The sequence below is a fragment of the Sitodiplosis mosellana genome, unplaced genomic scaffold (assembly GCF_009176505.1).
Source record: "Sitodiplosis mosellana isolate CC-2019 unplaced genomic scaffold, AAFC_SMos_1.0 Smas_scaffold_1, whole genome shotgun sequence".
NCBI lineage: Eukaryota > Metazoa > Arthropoda > Insecta > Diptera > Cecidomyiidae > Sitodiplosis > Sitodiplosis mosellana.
Genome location: NW_022595244.1, coordinates 2861957 through 2883462, shown reverse-complemented (window position 1 = coordinate 2883462; position 21506 = coordinate 2861957). Strand labels below are relative to the sequence as shown.

The 21506-nt window shown below is 37.9% G+C and overlaps 2 protein-coding genes across 2 annotated transcripts in view; one reads left to right on the top strand and one right to left on the bottom strand.

Annotated features, from left to right (window-relative positions):
• Positions 1-8543, bottom strand: part of LOC129564670 (lachesin) — a 27480-nt gene extending 18937 nt beyond the window's left edge. The window contains exon 1 of the mRNA XM_055438835.1: positions 7884-8543. The gene's annotated coding sequence lies outside the window, so the exon portion shown is untranslated. The remainder of the gene's footprint in view (positions 1-7883) is intronic.
• An 8722-nt stretch (positions 8544-17265) lies between these two features.
• Positions 17266-20702, top strand: LOC129564673 (D-aspartate oxidase-like). The gene is made up of 6 exons (XM_055438838.1): positions 17266-17493; positions 17556-17608; positions 17696-17905; positions 18021-18311; positions 18448-18647; positions 18771-20702. Exons 1-6 carry the CDS (start codon positions 17347-17349, stop codon positions 18914-18916), a joined length of 1047 nt encoding a protein of 348 aa, XP_055294813.1. The 5' UTR covers positions 17266-17346; the 3' UTR covers positions 18917-20702.
• The last annotated feature ends 804 nt before the right edge of the window (positions 20703-21506 follow it).

Below are 21506 nucleotides of genomic sequence, written 5' to 3'. Positions count from 1 at the left end.
GAGAGAGAGAGAGAGAGAGAGAGAGAGAGAGAGAGAGAGAGAGAGAGGGTACCGACTCTGACTTACTGGAAAGACTAATGCGAGAGCGTGATGAAATTGTGTGCTGGTGCTATACTTATTTGTTTTTGGTATATTTTGTTTTTTTTCCTTCTTCTGCTGTTCGTTGCTTCTTTTGTGCCCGTATTTTTTGCACTTTACCATTGTTGGTGCTGCTGCTGCTGCTGCTTTGATCACCGTCATGCTACCAATTTTTCTTTCGTATAATTTTTTATCTTTTCATTTAATTTTTTCACTTTGGAGGTTTGCTCCCATTTTTCCGTCGTTTCTATAGTATGGTTCTGGTTTGCTGAAGATTTTTTAGACATTTGCACGCTAAAATTTGAGCCAAGATTCAGCATCAATGTCGCATACCCAAACATGTGTTTTAAGATTGCTGAGCATCGCAGCATTTCGTAAGGCACGGATATATCCGAGCATATCGACGACGTATACATTGGCGTGCGTTGCTACGCGCAGCCGCAACGACTCGACCGGAATGTGTATGTTGTTGCTGCGTGCAGCCACATCAACTGAACACACTTCGGTCGAGTCGTTGCGGCTGCACGTAGCAACACACACCACTGTATTATACAGTATGCGTCGTCGATATGATCGGATATATCCGTGCCTTACGAAATGCTGAGATGCTCAGCAATCTTAAAACACATGTTTACGCATACCAGAACGCTCTCTAATGCCACCAAGAACAAGGATACCAGAAATAATTGGCGGGAAGCAGAGAAGAAAAAACACGATATGGATTTTTGGTGTTAGACCTGAAAAGCCAGAAAAAAACTGACAATTTTTTTTTGGCCGATCCCTTTTTTCATTCAACGCAATCCTGTGAGTTGAGTGACACTACATCGGATAGGCGCATGCATGAGCCATTGATCCCCCATTTTATAATTGAATATCGGCGACGTTTCAATCATGCAGATATCAACGCAAGCTTTTCTTATTCACAACTTCAAAGTGGGATGCCAATGTTATTGGAAAATTGGATTTTAGGCTTTTTTTTGGTTCCTATTCAACTCAATGTATACCTAATTTTTTTTAATTTTTTTTAATTTTGTTTGTCTGTTGACAACTAAAATTGTTTGTAAATAGCACAGTCGTTTGTTTTTTGTTTCATAAAAACTTTCCAATATATATTCCATCGAATGTTGGCTTTATTAAATTTTTACCCATTTTTACGTTAATTATTTACAATTCCAAAGTGATCGTGCACTTTAGTTGTTGAATCCATCAATATTGAATAGAGATGTTGAAAACGATTGGGAAAAAAAGCATGGCAGAAGTATTGAATTTTTTCAGAGAAAAAAGAGAATTTCACTCTTGTTTTGCAATCAAAGTTTGTTAGCATTTAACCATAGCGGTTTTATGCTGTATTTATTATATGAAGAATGGATCAAAACCTGCTAACCTGCTGATAAGTGAAGTGAATCATTTCCTCTCAGTTCTTCCTATTATTTCATAAAAAATTAATCAGACTTCAACCTTTCCAATATTTTTCGATGAAACACAACACTCAACAATACAACAATACAAAAATTTCACTATACCCCAGTTTCTACTAATCAATTTTCCAATTTGAATACTTCATACACTATTTGTTTGTTGTTTCGCTTCAATTTTACTGAATTCAAATGAATTTCGATTAAAATATTGAAAACTTGTGAATATTGATGATAATTCGCATAATTTATGAAATTAATTACGGTGAATGTATGCGGTGGTGGCCAGGATGATGTGTTGTATGTTGATAGAAAATTGACACATTGACTAATATGTTGTGGTAATCATAAGCATTTATGGTTTGTTCGAGAAATGGCGATTGCATTGTTTATGAAATGGTACGTAAAATAAACCGGTTGTAGTTGGTCTGTTTCCTGTCTTTCTCTCGTTTTGTTGCCATGTCAATGTTGTTCTAATTATTAGATTTCAATGCGCTTGTCATGTCCATGCGTTTCAAATGAATGGAAATGTCAGATGGATGCTTGTTACATGTTGTTGTTCCAGTTTGGGATTTTTTTGCATGGAAATCGCCCAATTAAGTATAATAGAAATATTTTGTTAGATGATAACTGAAAATGCTTGAAAAATGTTCACTTCTTTTTCACTCTCCCTCTCCGTCTCTACTTCTCTTGTTCTATTTGTATGACGTCGGTTGGTTTGTAATTTTCCGTTATTCCTTCTCGTTAGAGAAACCATTCAGCATTATTTGTAAAATCAAAAACACACACACACACAACAAAAGTTCGTCGAAGAAATATAACTTTTCCGCCAAAACAATAAGCGATTCAGCGACTAATTATAATTTGGTATACAATCGTACACGGGTGAGAATCGCTGGTGAAATACACAAAAAGCGATAACAAGCATTATCCACCTGAATCTAACGGAACGAAAGTGAGCGACGGACAAACGGTTGGAGAGAATCACCCGATGAAGAAGAGAAAAAGGGGAAGAGAGAGAGAGAGGGAGAGAGAGAAGAAAAGAGGGAAAAAGAGAGAAAAAGAAAGCGAAAGAGCCAGCAAAAGCGAAAAGAAAAGCGAACAAAATGTATGGCTGAAGCAGCTAAGCGTGCAAAAAACAAAAAACAAACTCCTATTAAAATGCACATAAACACAAATAACGATTCGACGGGCGAACAATATATACGGACGGTGGTGGATACACGAACCGAAGAGAGCGAAACAGCGTTCAAATGCTGTTGCTTGTTACGTACACAACTAATAAAATACCATGGTGTCTATTGTGTGGGTACGCTTGATGTTTGATTGTGCGTTTGTAATACGGTCTCTCTTTCGCCCAATACTCACTCACACTCACGCTCCCTTTTTCTCTTGCCCGATTATATTCGTCGAATAGATTTACGTATCCATATCATCCGAAAACTGAACGATTTTACCTAAAATCCATTTCAATGTGGAACTTTTCACAATATTCACAGTGAATATAAATGTATACACATTGGTTGGGAGCATAAGGTCGTTGATTTTTGGCATCGCTGCCTTTGTCGTTTTCACTTTCCACGTCCGTCTACTTCTATTGCCATTGCACGTACTGCTTTCGTCTCCGTTCTTTTTTCTCCATGATGGAGACTCCATCTCTATCTTACCCACTCAAGCCTCGTTTCTATTCGGTGGGCTCAAACAACAAATCTTAACTCGAGCAGTTTCTCGTCATTTTGGCATGCGGTTAGCAATTTATAATGAACTTTATTCGAAGCAAATGGCAAAATGAAAGAAGCAAGCAACAGCCATCGAAACCTTATATCTAGCATCCAATTGCCCATGCCAGAGGAAGTCTTAAAATAATCAATGAACACTGTGAAGCTGTTCATGAACACAGAAAAAAAGCAACCAAGACAGAGAGGGAAAAGAAGAGAATCGAAGCCGCACTAGAGCGGCAAATTTTTAATTTCCTGCATAAACCACCGACCAGAAAAATTCCGCCACACATCGTATAGCATTAATGAAGGAAGGATCTACGTTTTTGTGGAAATCGAGCCTTATGCAAATATTGATTACCTGACGCCATTCCATCGAACGGCTATTCTTTGGGCTTCATCTTGCTTTTTTCGATCTCCCTTTTCAAGTGCATAGAAATAGAGACGGTTGAAAGTGTGAGCGAAGCAGCGCTTTGGAAGCGCAAAGAAGAATAAAGCAAAAACACACACCAAAACTTATTCCGATGATTGGTAATCTGTTGGTGGAATTGATTTCAAAATGTCCGTTGCATTTATTTATAACATAATAAAATCTGTGCGGATTTTGACGGATTTTCGATAATGCCCTCAAACTTTTAATCAAATTATACGGACGAGATTCAGGAAAATATAAATGCAAAAAAAAATGTTTTGATAAAAGTTTCAACAGCAGCCGCAGCAGTAGCATTTATAATAATTCTTAATGACACTACGGCATCACTGAGAATGGGCAATGATTCCGGGAGATGGCTCAAATGAATAATTTCGCATCCGTCAAAGATAAGAAAATCCAACAATTAAGGAACGCAAATGAAAATTAAGATGAAAAAAGGCGAAAAAAACTACTGAGACGAAATGAATCGGATTAAAAATGAGACTTGCCATATAATTAGCAAAAAGAAACATTTCTGCAGCTTGATTTCATTTCTTTGTGTGTATGTGTCTGTGTATTTTGCTCTAGTTTTCTCATCCATAAGCAATATGTCATTTAAAAGTAATATACATAGCGAATTTGAAATCGAGTCAGCTCATTTATTGCCAACGAGTCGCACTCTCTCTCCCGTACTTATAATATGGCAATGATGATGACGGCGCAAAATGAAAAAGACGACAACGACGACGACAACGACGACGACCGTCAGTTCCAAGGAAAAAAAGCACATTTCCGTTTTCTCTGTGTCTCCAACAAATGTGCGAACCAAAGCAACGGCAGCAAGAAAGAAAGAAACGAGCAAAAAATGAAAAATCATAAGAGAATGGCTTGGACATGGCAGCACACAGCTCTCTTACGTACATACCACAACGCCGATGACGATGACGATGACGACGACGACGACGTCCCGAGCGAGCAATCGTTATGCGAAACGGGATGCCATTTGCATCTTTTAAGTATTTTTGCTTTCATTTTTAGTCGCTTGCCATGGCTTACTTTTCAATGTTTCTAAACGGATTTATTTTCACATTTGAGTGACAAAAACGCGCGCGCCAGCAAAATACACGAGCATTTTAAGCTTGTGACATTTATTTTCTATTTTTTTTTCGTACGTTTGCTTTTTGCTTCGTTTTCTCGTTCGTTTTAATTTTGCCTCATTTTCCATTTTTTTCCTCTCATTTTCAGTTATGATTTATCATAAAATTTACTTCATCCCGTATTGTTGAATGACACCGAAAGACAGCAGTTGGCAGAGGGAGAGAGGCAGTTGGCAAATGAATGTAACCGAATGACGAAAAGTAGATAACAGCATGGATGTAGAAAAAAAAAGTTGTCGGAAAACCACGGTTTAACAACGCAAAATCACGTTAACTACAATAAATGGCATATACGCACTGCATAATTACATTTATGAAAATGTGCATGCAGAAAACTTACACTAGGCGAGAGATGGGATACACGCAAGAGACACGCGGCAGAGGGAATGGGAGCAAGAGCAAAAGAATCGAGTTCATGACAGTGCAAGTGTGGATAATAGAGACATGTTTTGCCACTGCGATAGCATTTGTTGTATATGTACGTAATCGTTAGAATAACAAGGAATGCTACATTTTTCATGAGAAAACTCTTATTTATTTACTGGCAACTTGAGTTTCATCGGTGCGCGCTCTTAAATCCCGTACGTGTGTGTGTTGGATTGGATATGAGTGTTTGTGCGCTCGTATTTTTGAGGATACACTAGGAATGCAGCGCGCATTCGGGTTTGCTTTTTCTGTGCCATCCAAATGTGGATGCGAATGCAAGAATGTGAGGCACTTTTAAAAGTTGATTCTGTGTACGCGCGCTGCAATCTTGAGAATTGCGTAAATAAGTAGAATAATTTTAGTCATTTCAACGCTCTCCAGATACATAAAAATAACCACTAATGTTCTGTTGCGAGCAATGCTGAATGCAAAATGTTACGTTCACGGCAACATTTTAACGAATGTTATTCATCCGATTCGCACATATCATCCGTATTCAATTTGGTTTCGTTTCATTTCATTTTTTGTGTGCAGAATAAAAACCATAAATATTCGCGCAATAAGAATGATGAAGTGAAAAATGTGGGCATACAAATGCGCCGCTAGCTTGCTCGATTGAAATGAAACAGAATGGCGGAGATACAGAAAATGAATGAATGAAAGAGTGAGAGAGAGAGAGGAAGAAAAATGAAACGATAAAATGTATAACAACAAATGCGAAAATATGTACATTTCAAAATGCCATAGGTACCAATGGTTCTGGTGTTCCATTGTATATTGTACTGAAAAATTGATGTAAAACCATAATGAAATGGCATGAGCTTTGGTATTTTTCTGAAACCGATTTCAATTCCAGTCAATCTATGCTTGAAAAAGACGCTTCTATCCATATATTTGTTTGTATACTTGCCGAACAGAGCCATATCGAAATGGAAAGAGCACGACTGAAGCACGGAGACACACTCAAGACGGGCGAAGGGGGAGAAGGCGAGTGTGTAAAAGCATCGCAGCAGCGAGCAATTGCAAATGGATTTCATACGTCTTTTTGTCATATCGGTTCCATGCAGCACACACCATTATGTCTTCAGCAAAAATTCATTGTCATATCTTCATTGAATCGACTTAACGTTATTTGCCAATCCACATAACATACACACATATACACACTCGTGCCGCACATTCATATAATGTCGTTTTCACATTCTCGACAAACGCCTGTATGCTTTCTATGCCATTCCTCGTTCCCATTTCCATCTCCCGCTCCCCTCATATGACCACAAAAAATATGTTTATTGCATTCATATCGAATGCCGTTCCGAATTCTTTTTTCGCCATACAAATATTTGTCTATCCACGTTGTGCAATGGCTTTATGCATACATACTGTTGTTCTAGTCATAGCCAATTTCCACCACTCAACTCACTTTGTTGGCCAACATCAAAAACCTATTTACTTAGCCAAGATTGTTTGCACAAATTTCCACACTTTGCATACCGATATAAATTGAAGTGATTGCTGCTTGGTTTGTACGGGAGGCCGAAATTCATAAATAAAAGCGAATATATCGAATTTGCCTCTCTCTATATTTCTCTCTGTATGGGGCTAACGCACTCACTCTTCTTCGGTGTTGAAAGAGGGAAAGTGCTGGAATCTGGTGATTTCATTATGGAAAATGGTGTTTATAGTCGATATGTCGGAAGACGTATTCAACATTTTGCATATTGTTCATTTGTTTTATCTCTTCCACATTTCAGTCAGTGTGCATTGCATACTGTGCATCCAATGTAAATTACAAAATCACCACCGAACCATGTTCTCTCTGCTGAAAATATTTGCGTAAATGATGAAATTTTCATCGGAATTATATGTTTGTTCGTAAATATTTTCTCTGATTTTTCTTCTAACTCTCTTTTCCGCCCACTCTCCCTCTGACTCTCACTCATATTGTATTTTTCGGTCTGTCGTACTCCTGAGTCCATGGCCGTCCTACAAAGAACCGTATTGTAGCAGGCGCGAAATAAACGGTGTCGCATTCGAAACGTTGAATTTCACATTATCGCCAACATTATTAATACATAATAAATAACGAGCATAAGCGCTGCTAATAATAGTACATCGTTCATAACAACCAACAACAACAATTATGGCAACAGGAAACAGCGGCGGCAGCCGAAGCCAGCAGCACTGCAAATTGAAGAGCAATTATCGATTATTTCATTTTTTTGTATTTCGATGAGGTAAAACGATTATATTTCGCAACTCTTGTTTAGATATATTACATGTACATTCGATTGATCCGATTTCTGATGATGAAAGCAACGAAGCATTTTTTTGTTCACGTATGGCGAAAATATTCGCGGTAAATTAACGTTTGTGGAAAATATCGAGCGAGTAATGTAACACATTCTGTTGAACGGCAGTGAGAGAGAGAGAAAGGGAGTGAGCAGCGAATATTGTTGTTTTGTCATGTTATATTTGAGAGTTCAACGTCCCGTTTATGGTATGCTTCATTGAATATTGCACTAGTAAAATAATTAAATTTGGTAAATCAATGCAACTGTAACCAACGCGTAATGTGTTCACATTTGTCGATTCAAGCGTAAATGCACGGAGTGAAAGAAAATTACCCAAAATAATAACAACAGCTATGTATAAAAAGCATTGTGTAAATATTTACCTTTAACAGCTTCGATCAATCATCATTTTTGCCCTCACAGATTTTAGGTGTTTTGAATAGTTTATCGTCACAGTCCATTTCACCAAAACCATAATTCTGGCTATAATCTCAAAAACAACAGCAACGTTAAAACAATTTCCTATCTTTTGTCAATAATAATTTTTTTAGGCTTGAAAATTTTCAGCGATTTTCCAAAGTTTATTTTTTTTTGCCTCCGTGTGATGATGTGGTATTGTGGAAAAAGTTTTCACTCAATGCTCAATGGTGTTTTAAAAATCCGAAAGCTTTGTTTCTCTTGATGCACTCGTCTCCTGCAGAGCTTTGATTCTCTTCTTTTTACTCGCTGCAATTTTTATTTGATTACAGCAAACATTTCATGATTCACTCCATTGATTTACTGACGCGTTCACTGTTGTTTGCAGAATTTCACCCAAAATATGCACTCACATTTAGCACTTTTCATTATTTTGTAATTTGAGAGATGCATTTCAATTACAAGCGTTCACTCAAAAACAGAAAAAAATCCGAAAAATTTTCCGCGTTTGTCAGTGTGCTGACAGAGTTTACTGTTGAGTAGTAGATTTAATGTCAAACTTCAGAAAAAACATATACACACCGAGAATCGTTCGTCAATGTTGAACCATCTAGTTGAAACAGTCGACTGAGAGATGCATGAAAACCTTACCATTTTCAAACAAGCAAAAAACAAGACCAACGCACGTACACACATTCAAAAATGTTCGTTGCTAACACACATCTACACGTTCAACGCACACACAGACCGTATGATGAAAGGAAATGCGCACGCATACAAATACATGCATGTCCTGTGTATCGTTTCAACCTGATTTTCTAAAGCTTTTATGGTGGAACAAAAAAAAATCGAGCAGCTCGCACGCGTCAATGTATATACATCCATTGGATTGTATGCTAGTTGAATACATGTACAGCTGTTGTGTTCTTGTATCGGTTCTCTGTCATTGATATATCTGGAGTGCGTCGTTGAAACTCGTTCGAGTCGTAGCGCAACCGTACACACACAGCACGTGAGCGAGCGAAGTGCGATTACGGGGACAAATAACATGCAGAAGCATATTGGACTGAAGAAATTTGTTGTTTGATGGCAACAATAAATTGCACCGAATTGTGTGTACTTGAAATGGTGCTGTGTTTGGATACGGTTTCATGTGTGGCAGCAATCCACACTAGCACCACTGTACTGTGTGTATATCATGCAGTTCTCACACAAGAAATCCCGATTGCGGCGTCTGTATGTAATGGTTCCTCTTTTCTCCAAAAGAATGGAAATGTTGCCTTTGACTTCGCGCACAATCAGATGCGTACAACCAAATCCAACGCCGTTGTACACACATTCGTGCAACCATGTGTGCTGTGCCGTTTGAGTCGTTCGCTCTGGTGCTTGGTCATTTGTTCAGCAATGTGTTGATATAAACCGTTTCGATTCCATCACAAGTCTCGATGATGTTCCCATCCTTTTCGCATAAGAAATCTCTCTATTGCCCGTCTTCGCCTTCACTCATCCCACCCAGTGAGCGCACCACACAAACACTGCTGGCGGGCATTCGGGCGAATTTATGGAGTTTCGACTACCGCCACTGCCGTTGCCTTTGCCGTACCAAATCTACCGTTTTGCTTTCTTTGCTGCTGCTCCTTTGCTTCGTTTCGTCTTTTGCTTTCGACCGTGTGCATTGTGTTCGTCTTTCACCGTCGTCGCTGTTCAACCATTGAAAACGTATTAGAAAACGGCACCCAAATGTATCCCATGTTGTGTGCTTTAGCAAAACGGTTTTTCTTTGCTAAAAAATCTAGCATACTTGAATACATGCAAAATTAAATGATGCATAAGAAAATTGGTATGTGGAGAGTGTGAACGAAATACTAATGGATAAATTTCAGTGTTTCCATGGATTCGGACCGCTTTACTAACTAACGTATCGCCGCCATCGTCGTCGTCCTCATCGTCATAGTTGATATCATTGTGCAACAATACTCTGTACAATTGTCGTCACCGCACGCGTTCTCTTTCGCTCTCTTCGCCTTTGTTCCATCGTCGTCGTCTCCGTATTTTCTTTTCAGCTTTGGATAAAATTTAAATAGTTACACTCACATAGACCCTTACAGTAAATTTCCTTTTTTGCATGCTTTTTGTCTGTCTTTTCTTCGGCTGCTGCTTTTTCCCTGGGAGCATTCCTCTGCACTTGGACACTCGTCTTCTCCAACAACTGTATTTATTTTATTATTTCCACCAAATGGAATGATTTTTGGGATTAACAATATTAGCTGGCATTAGACGGTGTCTGAGAAACCGAGAGAGGGATAGAGAAACAAAAAAAGTGAACACAAGAGGGAAAAAAAACTAATAAAACACAAAAAGGCCCCCTTCAAACGAAAGAATGCACATTATACATTTCAAATGGAGGGAAAAAGCGATCCGACAATAAAAAAATGTCATTTCAATTTTGGCGCTATGTGTGGAAAAGGTGTTACGCTGTTACTGTAGACGCTTATACCTGCTGTTACAACGATCCACAATGAAAATTGATATGGTTGAAGCTGCTGCTGCTTCTGGCAGCGTTGGTGGTGGCAGTGCTGAGCTATTACCTTCGCTGTTACTGCTGTTGCTCATATCGCATGATGATGATGGCCGGGCGACCGCCTGTGAATTTAAGAGACCGTTAGTTATTTATTTGCCTAATTGCAGACGCTCAAATGAATCGGAAAGTGAGCGAATGAATTTTGTTTTTGTTGCCAGTTTTTTTTCCCGGCTTTCTTTCTCTCATTCTTTTTCGATAATGTCTTTTCTTTTTATTTGGCTCTTTTTTTGGTTTCGTTTTAATTCCGTTGCTCCTTCGTGCGAATGTATTGTGACTAATAGGCGTACATTGATTTTCGTAGATTTGACTTTTTCTTTCGTCTTACATTGGCCATTAACACCGATGTTTTTAAGTTGGATGAAAAGCCATTCACAGCTCATTCTAAATAAATGCGTGAATTTTCCATCAGAATTTGTGGCAATCACAGCTTTTTCACTCAAACATTTCGTTTTTTTCCCTCTTCTTTATAAAATATTTAATCAAAATGCGAAGTTGACGCACAAGCTGCTACAGAAAATTAAAAGGAATGGAAAATGTATATATTTTGAACCACGAACTTTAGATGACACATCTTTCTCTCCATGGTTAGTTAACATATCCCGTTTGTTGGATCAAACAGTTGATGCACCGTACCACAGGAGAGTTGAGTGTCAAGAGAGAAAAAGAGGGAGGGAGAAACAAGTGACTAATCAGCTGGATAATTTATAAGAGCAATGGTGCTTTTTGGGGGAACACGCTTTGCGACACTTGAAACAAAATTGATTATTAAATCTGTCGATCAAAGTGAGTCTGAGACGAAGGAGAAGAGAAAATGTACGAATCGAAATTGATTGGTAAACATTTTTCCGGGATAAGAAACATACATGGCATATCGCTTGCGATTCAATAAGGGCGGCAAGGAGGTAGTTGTGCGCAAGAAAGTCGTATGAGATTTGGTTGGTCGTTTATTTTTGTTTTTATCGTTGCAATCACCCCAAGGCAATTCTTAGCATTTAGAAAAATCCAATACGAAAAATCCGGAATCAGTATCCGGCCATTACACGATATTGCGATTGACTAACAATAACTGCTTCGTGCGATAATAATATTAACAATAATGTGTCGATGATATGTGGTAGCATTTCGATTGTTTTTTTTTTTCATTTTTTTTTCAAGAACCATATACATATATATCCATGTCACCCGTCCCATTGCCAAATCGAACACCATATCACCATTGCCATCATCACCAACGGCAACAATAACATTTGTAATCAAACAGAATAAATATAAAAATAAATAGAATAAAACGCTAAAACACATGTATCCGAAGATCGATGAACAAATGTGAAACATGGATATGGCAAAAATTGGAAAGGAGTAAATGCAACCGGGAGACATAGAGAGTGGGGGGAGGATGGGGGAGGGGAAGGAATGGAGCAAAACAAAAGTACCAAATCATTCGAGTTGAATTCTTTGTCTGATTTGTTGTTTTGGTGCGTGTATTTATGTACATTGGTAATGTGGTTTTTTTCTGGCTCTGGGATTGAAATTTTACTCAGCACTTCTTGTGACATTGCTATGCACACTGGCTTCTCGTACAACTCAAAGCAGTTTTGCTCATTGTTCCCGCTACTATTGATATCATGTGTGTCATTTTTTGAAATCATTGCAAAGCGTCAAAAAAAAATTCACATGCACGAAACACGTCTAAGCAAGCGAGAATTTAGCAAGTGAAGCAAGTAAGCCGATGGAATTCAGTGCATGCACAATCGTATAAATAATGCCGTAGATGCTCAGCATTCAGTGGCACAACGTCGAGCAGACTCAAAATGAGCGGAGCCAGCACACACACCGAGCTCGACACACAGTCGAAAAAATGGGCTAAATATACAAAAATAATACGATTCTTCGAATGTTGATACGCTACATTACATTATTATGTGTATCATCGTGCCGTAATCACATGAATTCTCACGTTCTACTGCCACTGTTGTTGCTGCTCCGTCTCACTCGTGCACGTTTGCAATTGAGTTTTGCGTTCGGTAAAGGCGATTGTGTGTTTCGAGCTCATTTCAGCGTAAGAAGCATCCGTTCATTGAGTTTGGCCGAGACGACGACGGCGACGGGAACGACTGAGAGTATGTGTATTATATTGAGCAATACATGAGCTCTTCTGATATTTGCGTTTAGCTTTCAAGCGTGAAGCAGAAATATATTACATTTCGCCAAATGTTTGTTGTTGGCCGCTGCCGCTGCCGTCGCCGTTGTTGTCGTTGTCGTTGTCGAAAGGCCAAATATGAACTTACCTCTTGCATACTTGCTTTTATGTTCTGACGTTCCACTTTAAGCATCTTTGTCGCTTCTTTTTCTCCAGATGATGATGGTGGCGCACGGCATTTAATTCACTCTAGCTCACTCACCTCAAGTCTAGTATCCCATCGAGCGCCAAAAGCTAGAATATCCAAGATTCGCGCGGCAGTAAAAGAAAAAAAACACACACACAGGCTGCTCAGACCTCGAATGCGATTTTGTATAAACGGTGTATTTGTGGTATGGGATGGATCGTTCACTTGCTTACGACTGCCAATGTATTAACATAGGATCAAAAAGTATGTTTTCTTTCTTCAATGCGGTATTTTATGTGCTTAACGCTTGGCTGGCTACACTTTTCTTCTTTTGGTTATTTGGAGCGAGAGAGCGCGCGAGCAACGCGAAAGAAACAGACTGAAAATGTGTGTGTATGTCTGTGTGTCTCTCTGTGTGTACTGTGCATAAGCTGTACGTACTTCATGCTCTGCATGTGCGAAACAACACTCCAAAGATTTGCAATACACCTCTGGGAAATGTGACCAATATTTACCTAAAAGCTCTCGAGCTCTAACTGTCTTTCGCATAAAAATAATATACGTTGGAATGTATCTCACGCAGTGCGAGCGAACAGCAATACCATTCGAAAAGATTAATAAATTTTATTATTATTTATCGTCATTGAAGGTGGCAGCCAGCACATTACAGCACAGCGCAGCACACATACAAAACACTAACCTGCAGACACGCACGATTCTCCAAAAGCATACATTTTTGTTGTTGTTGTTGTTGTTGTTCGCAATGCAAACGCAACCGCATGAGGGCGAGTAAGTGAGACGACGAAGGCGGTGAAAACCAAATAAAAACAGCAACGAAGAAAAAGAAAAACGAAACGGAATGAAGACGGAGTGTGTGACGAGGTAAAACGAGGGAAAAAAAACATTTACCAATTTCATATTCGCACCGGGGTTGAGAATGAATACGACTACGAATACCAATTCGCATCGGATGAAATTTATTTTTATTCGTTGACTCGCTCTCTGGCTCGTACTTCTTCTCTCTCCCTCTCTCTCTGTCTCTCTTTCCGTCGATGTGTGTGCTTACACAAAATCTCAGCCAATTTGTTTAATACAAAATTGTGTAGTACAATTTTTTTACGCTGTCGTTCGTTCATTCTGGATATTCGTCATAACAAACAGTTGTGTACAATGTACACTGTACACATTTGAGTATTATACAACGGCGGTAAACAGTGTGCGAGTCTCAGTGACCGAGATCACTCTCGACTTTCGATGTGCGCGCTACTGGATCCCGGTTTTTTTTTCTACTCAGTCAGTCACTCGCTCGTTCGGTCGTTGATTCGGTCGTTCAATCGTTTGGTCGGTGTTTTTATTTTCACCTTTTTTCGCTTTCACACTGGCGAATGGTCATATAAAAAGGCTTAACGTGTTTTCACATAACACACACGGTGCTCCACTGTATGCGCTTTTTTTAACATGCTGTCTGCTCGTAGTCCGGGCCACATAAACAAGCTGAAATGCTTTGTTTTACCTATTTTTTTGATATCGCTATTTATATCACTCGATGATTATGTTTGGGAAGTGTGTGTATGTTCAACCCGAGTATGTACCACCATCAAACAAATTGGACTTCCTCTCTTTCCATCTGCCTCTCGTGCTGCCTCTCCCATGTCCAATCACTTTGGATGTTGAATGCGTACGTAAACTTCAAAACGCATCTCACATTATACAATATGTACTCTCAGAATTCAAAGGAGGCAAACTAAAAAAACATATAGTGTAAAACATCAAATTACCCACTGTGTTTTCGCCATTGTAGGCCAAATGCCAGATTATCTCCATTGTATTAAAATTGTTGGTGGAATGTCATTTTACCTGATGTTTTACACTATATGTGTTTTAGTTTGCCACCTTTGAATTCCGAGAGTATGAAGTGAGCCGTTCGGTTGGTCATACGCATACCAGTTTGTACCTTCGAAAAATACAACCGTATTATTTTATGGTACACTACGAAACAGTATGACAACCCAAAATACACGGCCATACATTTGTCTGAATTTTACGTTAGGCTCTTTCGCATCTTTCGTTCGCTCGCATGTGTGTATAATTTGTCATAAAAATACACGAGTTCACTCCGTTGGATCAGTTGAAGTGACCGTTTCCTTTGGGTTTTTTCGGTAGTGTTTGCTTCATCTTGGGCAAGAATGATGAAGGTTCTCCGCAGTTAATCCATTCCGAAATACTCGATACTATAGTTACATTGTCCGCATGAACATGCATTCCAGTGTGTGTGTGTGTGTGTGTTTTGGGTTCTTCTTGTTAACCTTGTGCTTTTTTGATGGGCAAATCAGGAAGTTTCAACATTTTTTTCATGCGACGTATAATGAAGAAATCTACAAAATAAAAGGTTAAATTGTCTGTTGTCGGCAAGATAAGCTTTGCTCACCACTCGACCGACATACGTGTACAGTACGTACAATGGTCGACCAGAAGCCGTAGACGCAACATTGAAATGTGTTCATTTCCATGATGGACATTTCTATAAAACAAACATTTCAAAGTTATTTTCTTGCCACTTTTACCATATTCCTATCTATGTGGCTGTCTGTCTATCTCTGTCTCTCAACCAAATCCCAGAAATCTATTAGTTTATGAGTGTTTACAACCTGCACGCACACATCTGGTGCAATCATCCGAAAGAAATTTACTAAAAGTCCACATCGCAATGCGAAGGCTACGTGATGTGTAAGCGTAAACTGAGAATATGTATTCGAGTCTCAATTGCATCAATCTTCTATTTGCCAGAGCCAAGAAGAAGAAGCACCAACCAAACCCGTGCACTCACATTTCGTTTGTTCTCAACCAGCAAATAAGGATAATCTTTCCAATATAATAATTAGATTGCTCCGGGTTTTTGTTGCTATTTACGAAATTGTTTTCCACTAAGTCTTTGTCTTATTTCTCCATAGTGCAATTTATTTGATCGAATCTATAAGATTTTTTGTGCGGTACATCACATCAATAGATAAGTACGAGTATCTCTTTATTTCGTGCTCGTTCGTTCGTTCGACCTCTCTCGTTATTCTTTATCTCTTACATTTGATTTATACGCAAGCATGGTTTCGATCACAAAATGCTGTGGGAGAATATCGAATGTGGTTGGCCATTAACTTATGAGTTGATGGGACGCTTTTAATAGTTTTTCGATTGCAATGTGCATAAAGTCAAGGTTTTTAATGGACTTGGAATCCACATCAAGTTGTCTTCCAAAAACACTTTCAACGATGCATTGATATGTGCGTTAAGCAATGAAAACGGTCGTTATGCTGTGTTGGTAAGCACACAGTCTGAAAATCAGCCGTTGGCATTTGGAAAGTGGAAAGGCATAAATATACTGTAAAAATATATAAATAATTTTTAACTCTTGAGCTATTTCACTTTACCTCGTAGGCATTTGAAATGTGTGCATGTATTGGCATATAATTGCAGCAATTACGTTTTACAGCGATCATAAGTGATTTGGGTCTGCGTCTGTATACTTACATCATAATAGAAACTCGACCATTTTGCTCGTGACCATGTGTGTATGTGGCATTAAATCCTACAGCAAATTTCCAACACCAGAGTCAAGCGCAAAAGTTTTGTTTCCATGTAGTTTTTTTTCTGCCTTTATCTTTTTTTTCGCCCCGTTCCTTAATCGACAATTATCTGGTTGTCTGCGTGAATGGGGCTCTTCAGGCGGAGTTTTATGGAATATATTGATAAATGCGTTGCGACCGCATTGCCTGACGCCAAAATCAATCCACATACTTACATGTACACATACAAACCCACCCTTGAGCAAATCTTCGACAAATAATCCAAAACTGTGGTGACGCAAAACTAAGCGTCCATATCATGAGGGTTTAGAAGCTTAGCACATTAACAAATTAAAGCGAAAATCGGATGCAAAATCAATGCTTTTACTCCGATTCAATCAACTCTTTCACATAAATCCACTTGATCTTTTGGGTTGATGTTCCGAAGAGACGCCTTCTCAACAACTGCCAACAACATCATAAAACAAAATAGAAAGAAATTTATATTCGATGCTACAAATTGTGTCTAATCGAGGATTAGCAACACTTATCACGACATTGTTTGAGGCAAACCCAAATTAGAAAACAACCAAACAATCTTTCGCTTCGAAAACTTCTGTGAACTCACATACACTCTCTTGCTCTCTACTTTTGCAAAGTAAACACAGGCTCTTGTTTTCGAACTTTCGATTGTTTGAGTTTTTCGTCAAATGATAATAACAAGTACATTAAATTTTTCAAACACACAAAGACTCGACAATCAAACAACATGTGTTTGCCACTGACTATTGCGTGGCAATATTTTCCATGAATACACAAACACATGAACCAGAGATAAGAGCGTTGATAGAAGAAAACGATACAGTGCATTGCCACGACGCATCATTTAGCTTTTATTTTGCGATTGTTGCCAGTGCAGTAAGTTGTTTTGCTTCCAAAATAAATAAAAAAGTATTTTTAAATGAGTTCAACCATGCAAGTTGCAATAATTGGAGCAGGTGTGATTGGAACAACCACAGCGATTCGATTACAAGAGCAGTTCGCAAACAGAATATCATTGACCATTTTCTCGGATCAATTTTCTCCAAAGACAACCGGTGACATCTCGGTCAGATCTGAATTATATTCAACATAAAACTGGTTTTCTATAGTGATTTTCTTTTTTTCCAGGCTGGATTATGGGGACCTTATCAGCTAGGCAATACTCCACAGGATAAAATTTTGTAATTATATGGAGAAAAGAATACGTGAACAATTTATTTTTTCCCTCTTATCAAAAGTTATACCTAGATATAGGTAATCTATTTCAGTACATGGTCAAAGGATACACACAACTATTTTCATAAACTGTGGAAAGATGGGGTAGCCGAAGAGGCTGGTGTTTCTCTTTTGCCAGTCACAAGAATGACAACCGAAGACCAGTCATATGATGTGCCATGGAAAGATGTCGTTTTTGGATGCACTGATATGACTAAGGAGACACTGGAACGTTTAAGCGCTGAACACAAACGCAAATACAAGTAAATTATACAATTATGAACGATCAATGTATAGATTAACAATCTAATCTAATCAACGCTTCAAATTGTTTCTTCTTTTTATTGAATGCAATTAATTTCAAATCACCCATATTAGGTATGGAATTCACTTCAATACATTTATATGTGAACCAACATTTTTTTTACCATATTTGTACAAACGCATCCAAGCAGCCGGTGGACGCATCGAACGCAAACGTATTGAATCATTCGAAGAAGTGGCCACTTTTGATTTGGTAATAAATTGCACGGGGCTTGGTGCTCAGGTGCTAATCAAAGATGATTACGAATTGAAACCGGTTCGGGGTCAAGTGATGCGTGTTAAAGCACCTTGGATCTTTGATGTTCTTCTTGACGATTCGGATGATGGAAATTATATAATTTCAAAGTAAGGAGAAAAGAAAGCAAAAGTGTTGCCTTTGCCTTGTTGTGACAAACAGAGGCATACGCTTAAGTATGCCATATTTATTCTTCTGAGAAATGTGAAACAAAAGTAATTCCATTTTTTCTATTATCATACGCAGCATGCACACAATCATCCTGGGCGGAACGCATCAATTGAATGACTACAATCAAAATGTGGATGCGGGTGACAGAAAATTTATTTATGAAGGTTGTATCGGAATGAATGCATCCATAAAACGTGCCGAAATCGTTAAGGAAATGGTCGGATTGCGACCGGGCCGAAGTCAAGTGCGACTTGAACGAGATACATACACAACGAGTGAGTATGATGATCAATCGTTTGAACATTTTCTTGTTTCGTTTGGCTAATTTATTATTTGCCTATGGATTGTCATTTTCGTAATGGTGTTTTTTCGGTTGTTTTTCTCAATTGGCATTCCAGAGCGCGGTAAACAGCTGCAAATAATTCATAATTATGGGCATGGAGGCAGCGGTGTTACGCTATCATATGGCTGTGCGATTGAAGTCGCTGACATTGTCAATGTGGTTATGGCGACAAATGTAAACACACCGAAAAGCAAACTGTGAAGCAATTGGCCTGTACGCAACCGGAAAAGTTACGCGTTATCAATTATTTCTTAATAATATCATTACAAAAGGGTTTCTGTTTCGTTCGTTGACATAAAACAGTCTTTGACTGAAACAACTGCGTCTTTATGGATGATAAACATTTATTGCTGTGAATAAGTTGTGAGAGTATCTTTTATTGGCGTTACACAGAGCTACAATTTCATTATAATACAATAGTTCAATATTAATTGTGATTATGTGATTTTTTCAAATTTGATCAATTTTTACACTTTTTTCTGATGAAAATATACTTATACTTCTTATAACTAGGTATTTTTGTGGACAAGATAATACAAAGAATCCATGGTGTTTGTAAGCAACTTTGCAAAAAAAAGGTTTTTAACTAGTGCAAATAAAAGTGAATAAATTATTATTGAAATATTAATTTTCACAACCAGCGTTAGTCCATAAACCAACGGTCTTTCATCATGCGATAGAAAATTCAAAAATCAAGTAGTTTCGTCACGCATCATAGTATAGATCAACAAAGTAATCGTATAAATTCGGGCAAAAATCTACAAAAATCATTTCAAATATTTGTTCATTCAACCTAAGAGCAAAAGTTGGTTCTTCTATTAGTCTAACTAAACCAACTACCTTAATGCATGAATTCAAGTTTAGCGGAATAAAGCCTCCGATGGTGGGTAATTTTGGAGTTTGACAGCGACGCAAGAAAAATTTATAAAAATACTGTTCCTTCATATTCAATTGATGCCAATCCAAAAGTAATGCAGATTCATAGATCCGATCATGCTGCGTTCGAAACTCAATTTTAATGAATTAAATCACCGTAAAAGTTTTGAAAACATTTGACGACTTCAAATGTGTTAAATCAATACATACCGTAAGCTGAACACAATTACCCAGTAAGCATGCGATAAATATTTGAGACAATAGCAGTAGAAAGGTTCCAAACGTAGGGAAATAATGCATCTAAAAAAGTGATAATGTCCAGTATTGTAGTTTAACAAATTATAACAACTAAAAAGCTGAATTTACTATGAAAATTGGATAAAAAGAAACAATCGCGCCGAATGTTGCCGTACTGATTTGCACAAAGAATGTTCGAAATGTTATTTTATCGATGCGCCTCATATACACCACAGGCCATAAGTTTGGATACCCCTATGAAACGTTTGTTTCTACGTTTTTTGAACATTTTCACTTGAAATTTAGTATTGGATATGAAAATATATCGAAATTCTGACCGAATGGAAGTTTTGGAAGTTAACATTTGGCCGGCCTATGGCCATCTTTTGGCAGAGCCGTAGCAACACTGTTTTGCGTGGAGGGGGGGCAATTTTTTTCTAAATATAATTTAATATTTTACACTAATCCAATAATTATAATTGTTTCATATTATCGACCATTCCATACGAAATCAATCAAAATTCACAAGGGTTTTCAGAATCGCTTCAAATTTTGCATGGAAGTTGGGTTTGGCCAAAAACTCAAAACGCCGAAATTTTTTCCCGATATCTGCCCCTGTGTGCTCTGTGGTGGTGGTCGAAATAAAAATCTCAATGAGATCATCCGTGGATGAAATTTTCACACAAGTTGGGGTTTTACAAGCCCTTTCCAGCGCACACTCAAGGTACCCCCAAAAATCCATCGGCACTGATTTTTGGGTTACTGAACATTCAGAGTAAAAATAAGAAATGTAGTACCCCAAAAAGTATCAAATTTTATTTCTTTTTTGGATTCGTCACCTGAAATTGTTCGATTTTAGCCAAATTCTATTTTATCACATTGTGAAAAAAATTCAATTCTTTCGATTTTTCGACCATCCTGTCAAACTTTTTGGTTTCAATCGAAGGATTCTTTCATATTTGAGCGAAATATATAAAAATACATTCACTTTTCCATCACTTTAGCTTTAAATGAACGCTTATTGTAAAAATCGTCACTTTAGATAAAATTTTAAATGAAAAGTGACGAGAAAATGGATGTATTCCTACTTGCTTCTTATCACTTGTTTGTTTCTCGTCACTTAGGTTTCTTAACAGCCATTTTTGTGGGAAATCTTTTGAAAAATGGTCATTTTCTAGGGGAGGTTTCTTAAATACGCGTAATTTGATGCTTTTATGTTAGAGAACTCCTACTATTTTTCAAAAATAATGGAGTCTGGGCACAAAAAAACACTCGGTTTCTTATATTTTGGTCTCGGCTTTTTTATTCAAAAATTCACCTAAAATGATGATTTGTACAAAAAAGCTCTAATTTTAATATAAATTGATAAAGAAATGAGCATATTTTTGTTCATTTCGCTAAAATATGAAATAATTCTACGATTAAAACCAATAAAAGCATATTTGAAGTCGAAAATGTCATTTTCTTCATACAATATTGCGATTTGAAAACATCACCTGGAGCAAGACCATATTTCGACATTTTAAACCAATCAGACGTACTGCCTGATTATTTGGACAAGAACACAATTCTTTTAAGATTCAATGCATTGGAAAATCGTGAAGTACAATTGAACCCGTGAGCACAAAAAGAACGTATTGACTCTTCGCCGATGAATACGAAACGCAAAAAAATCGCC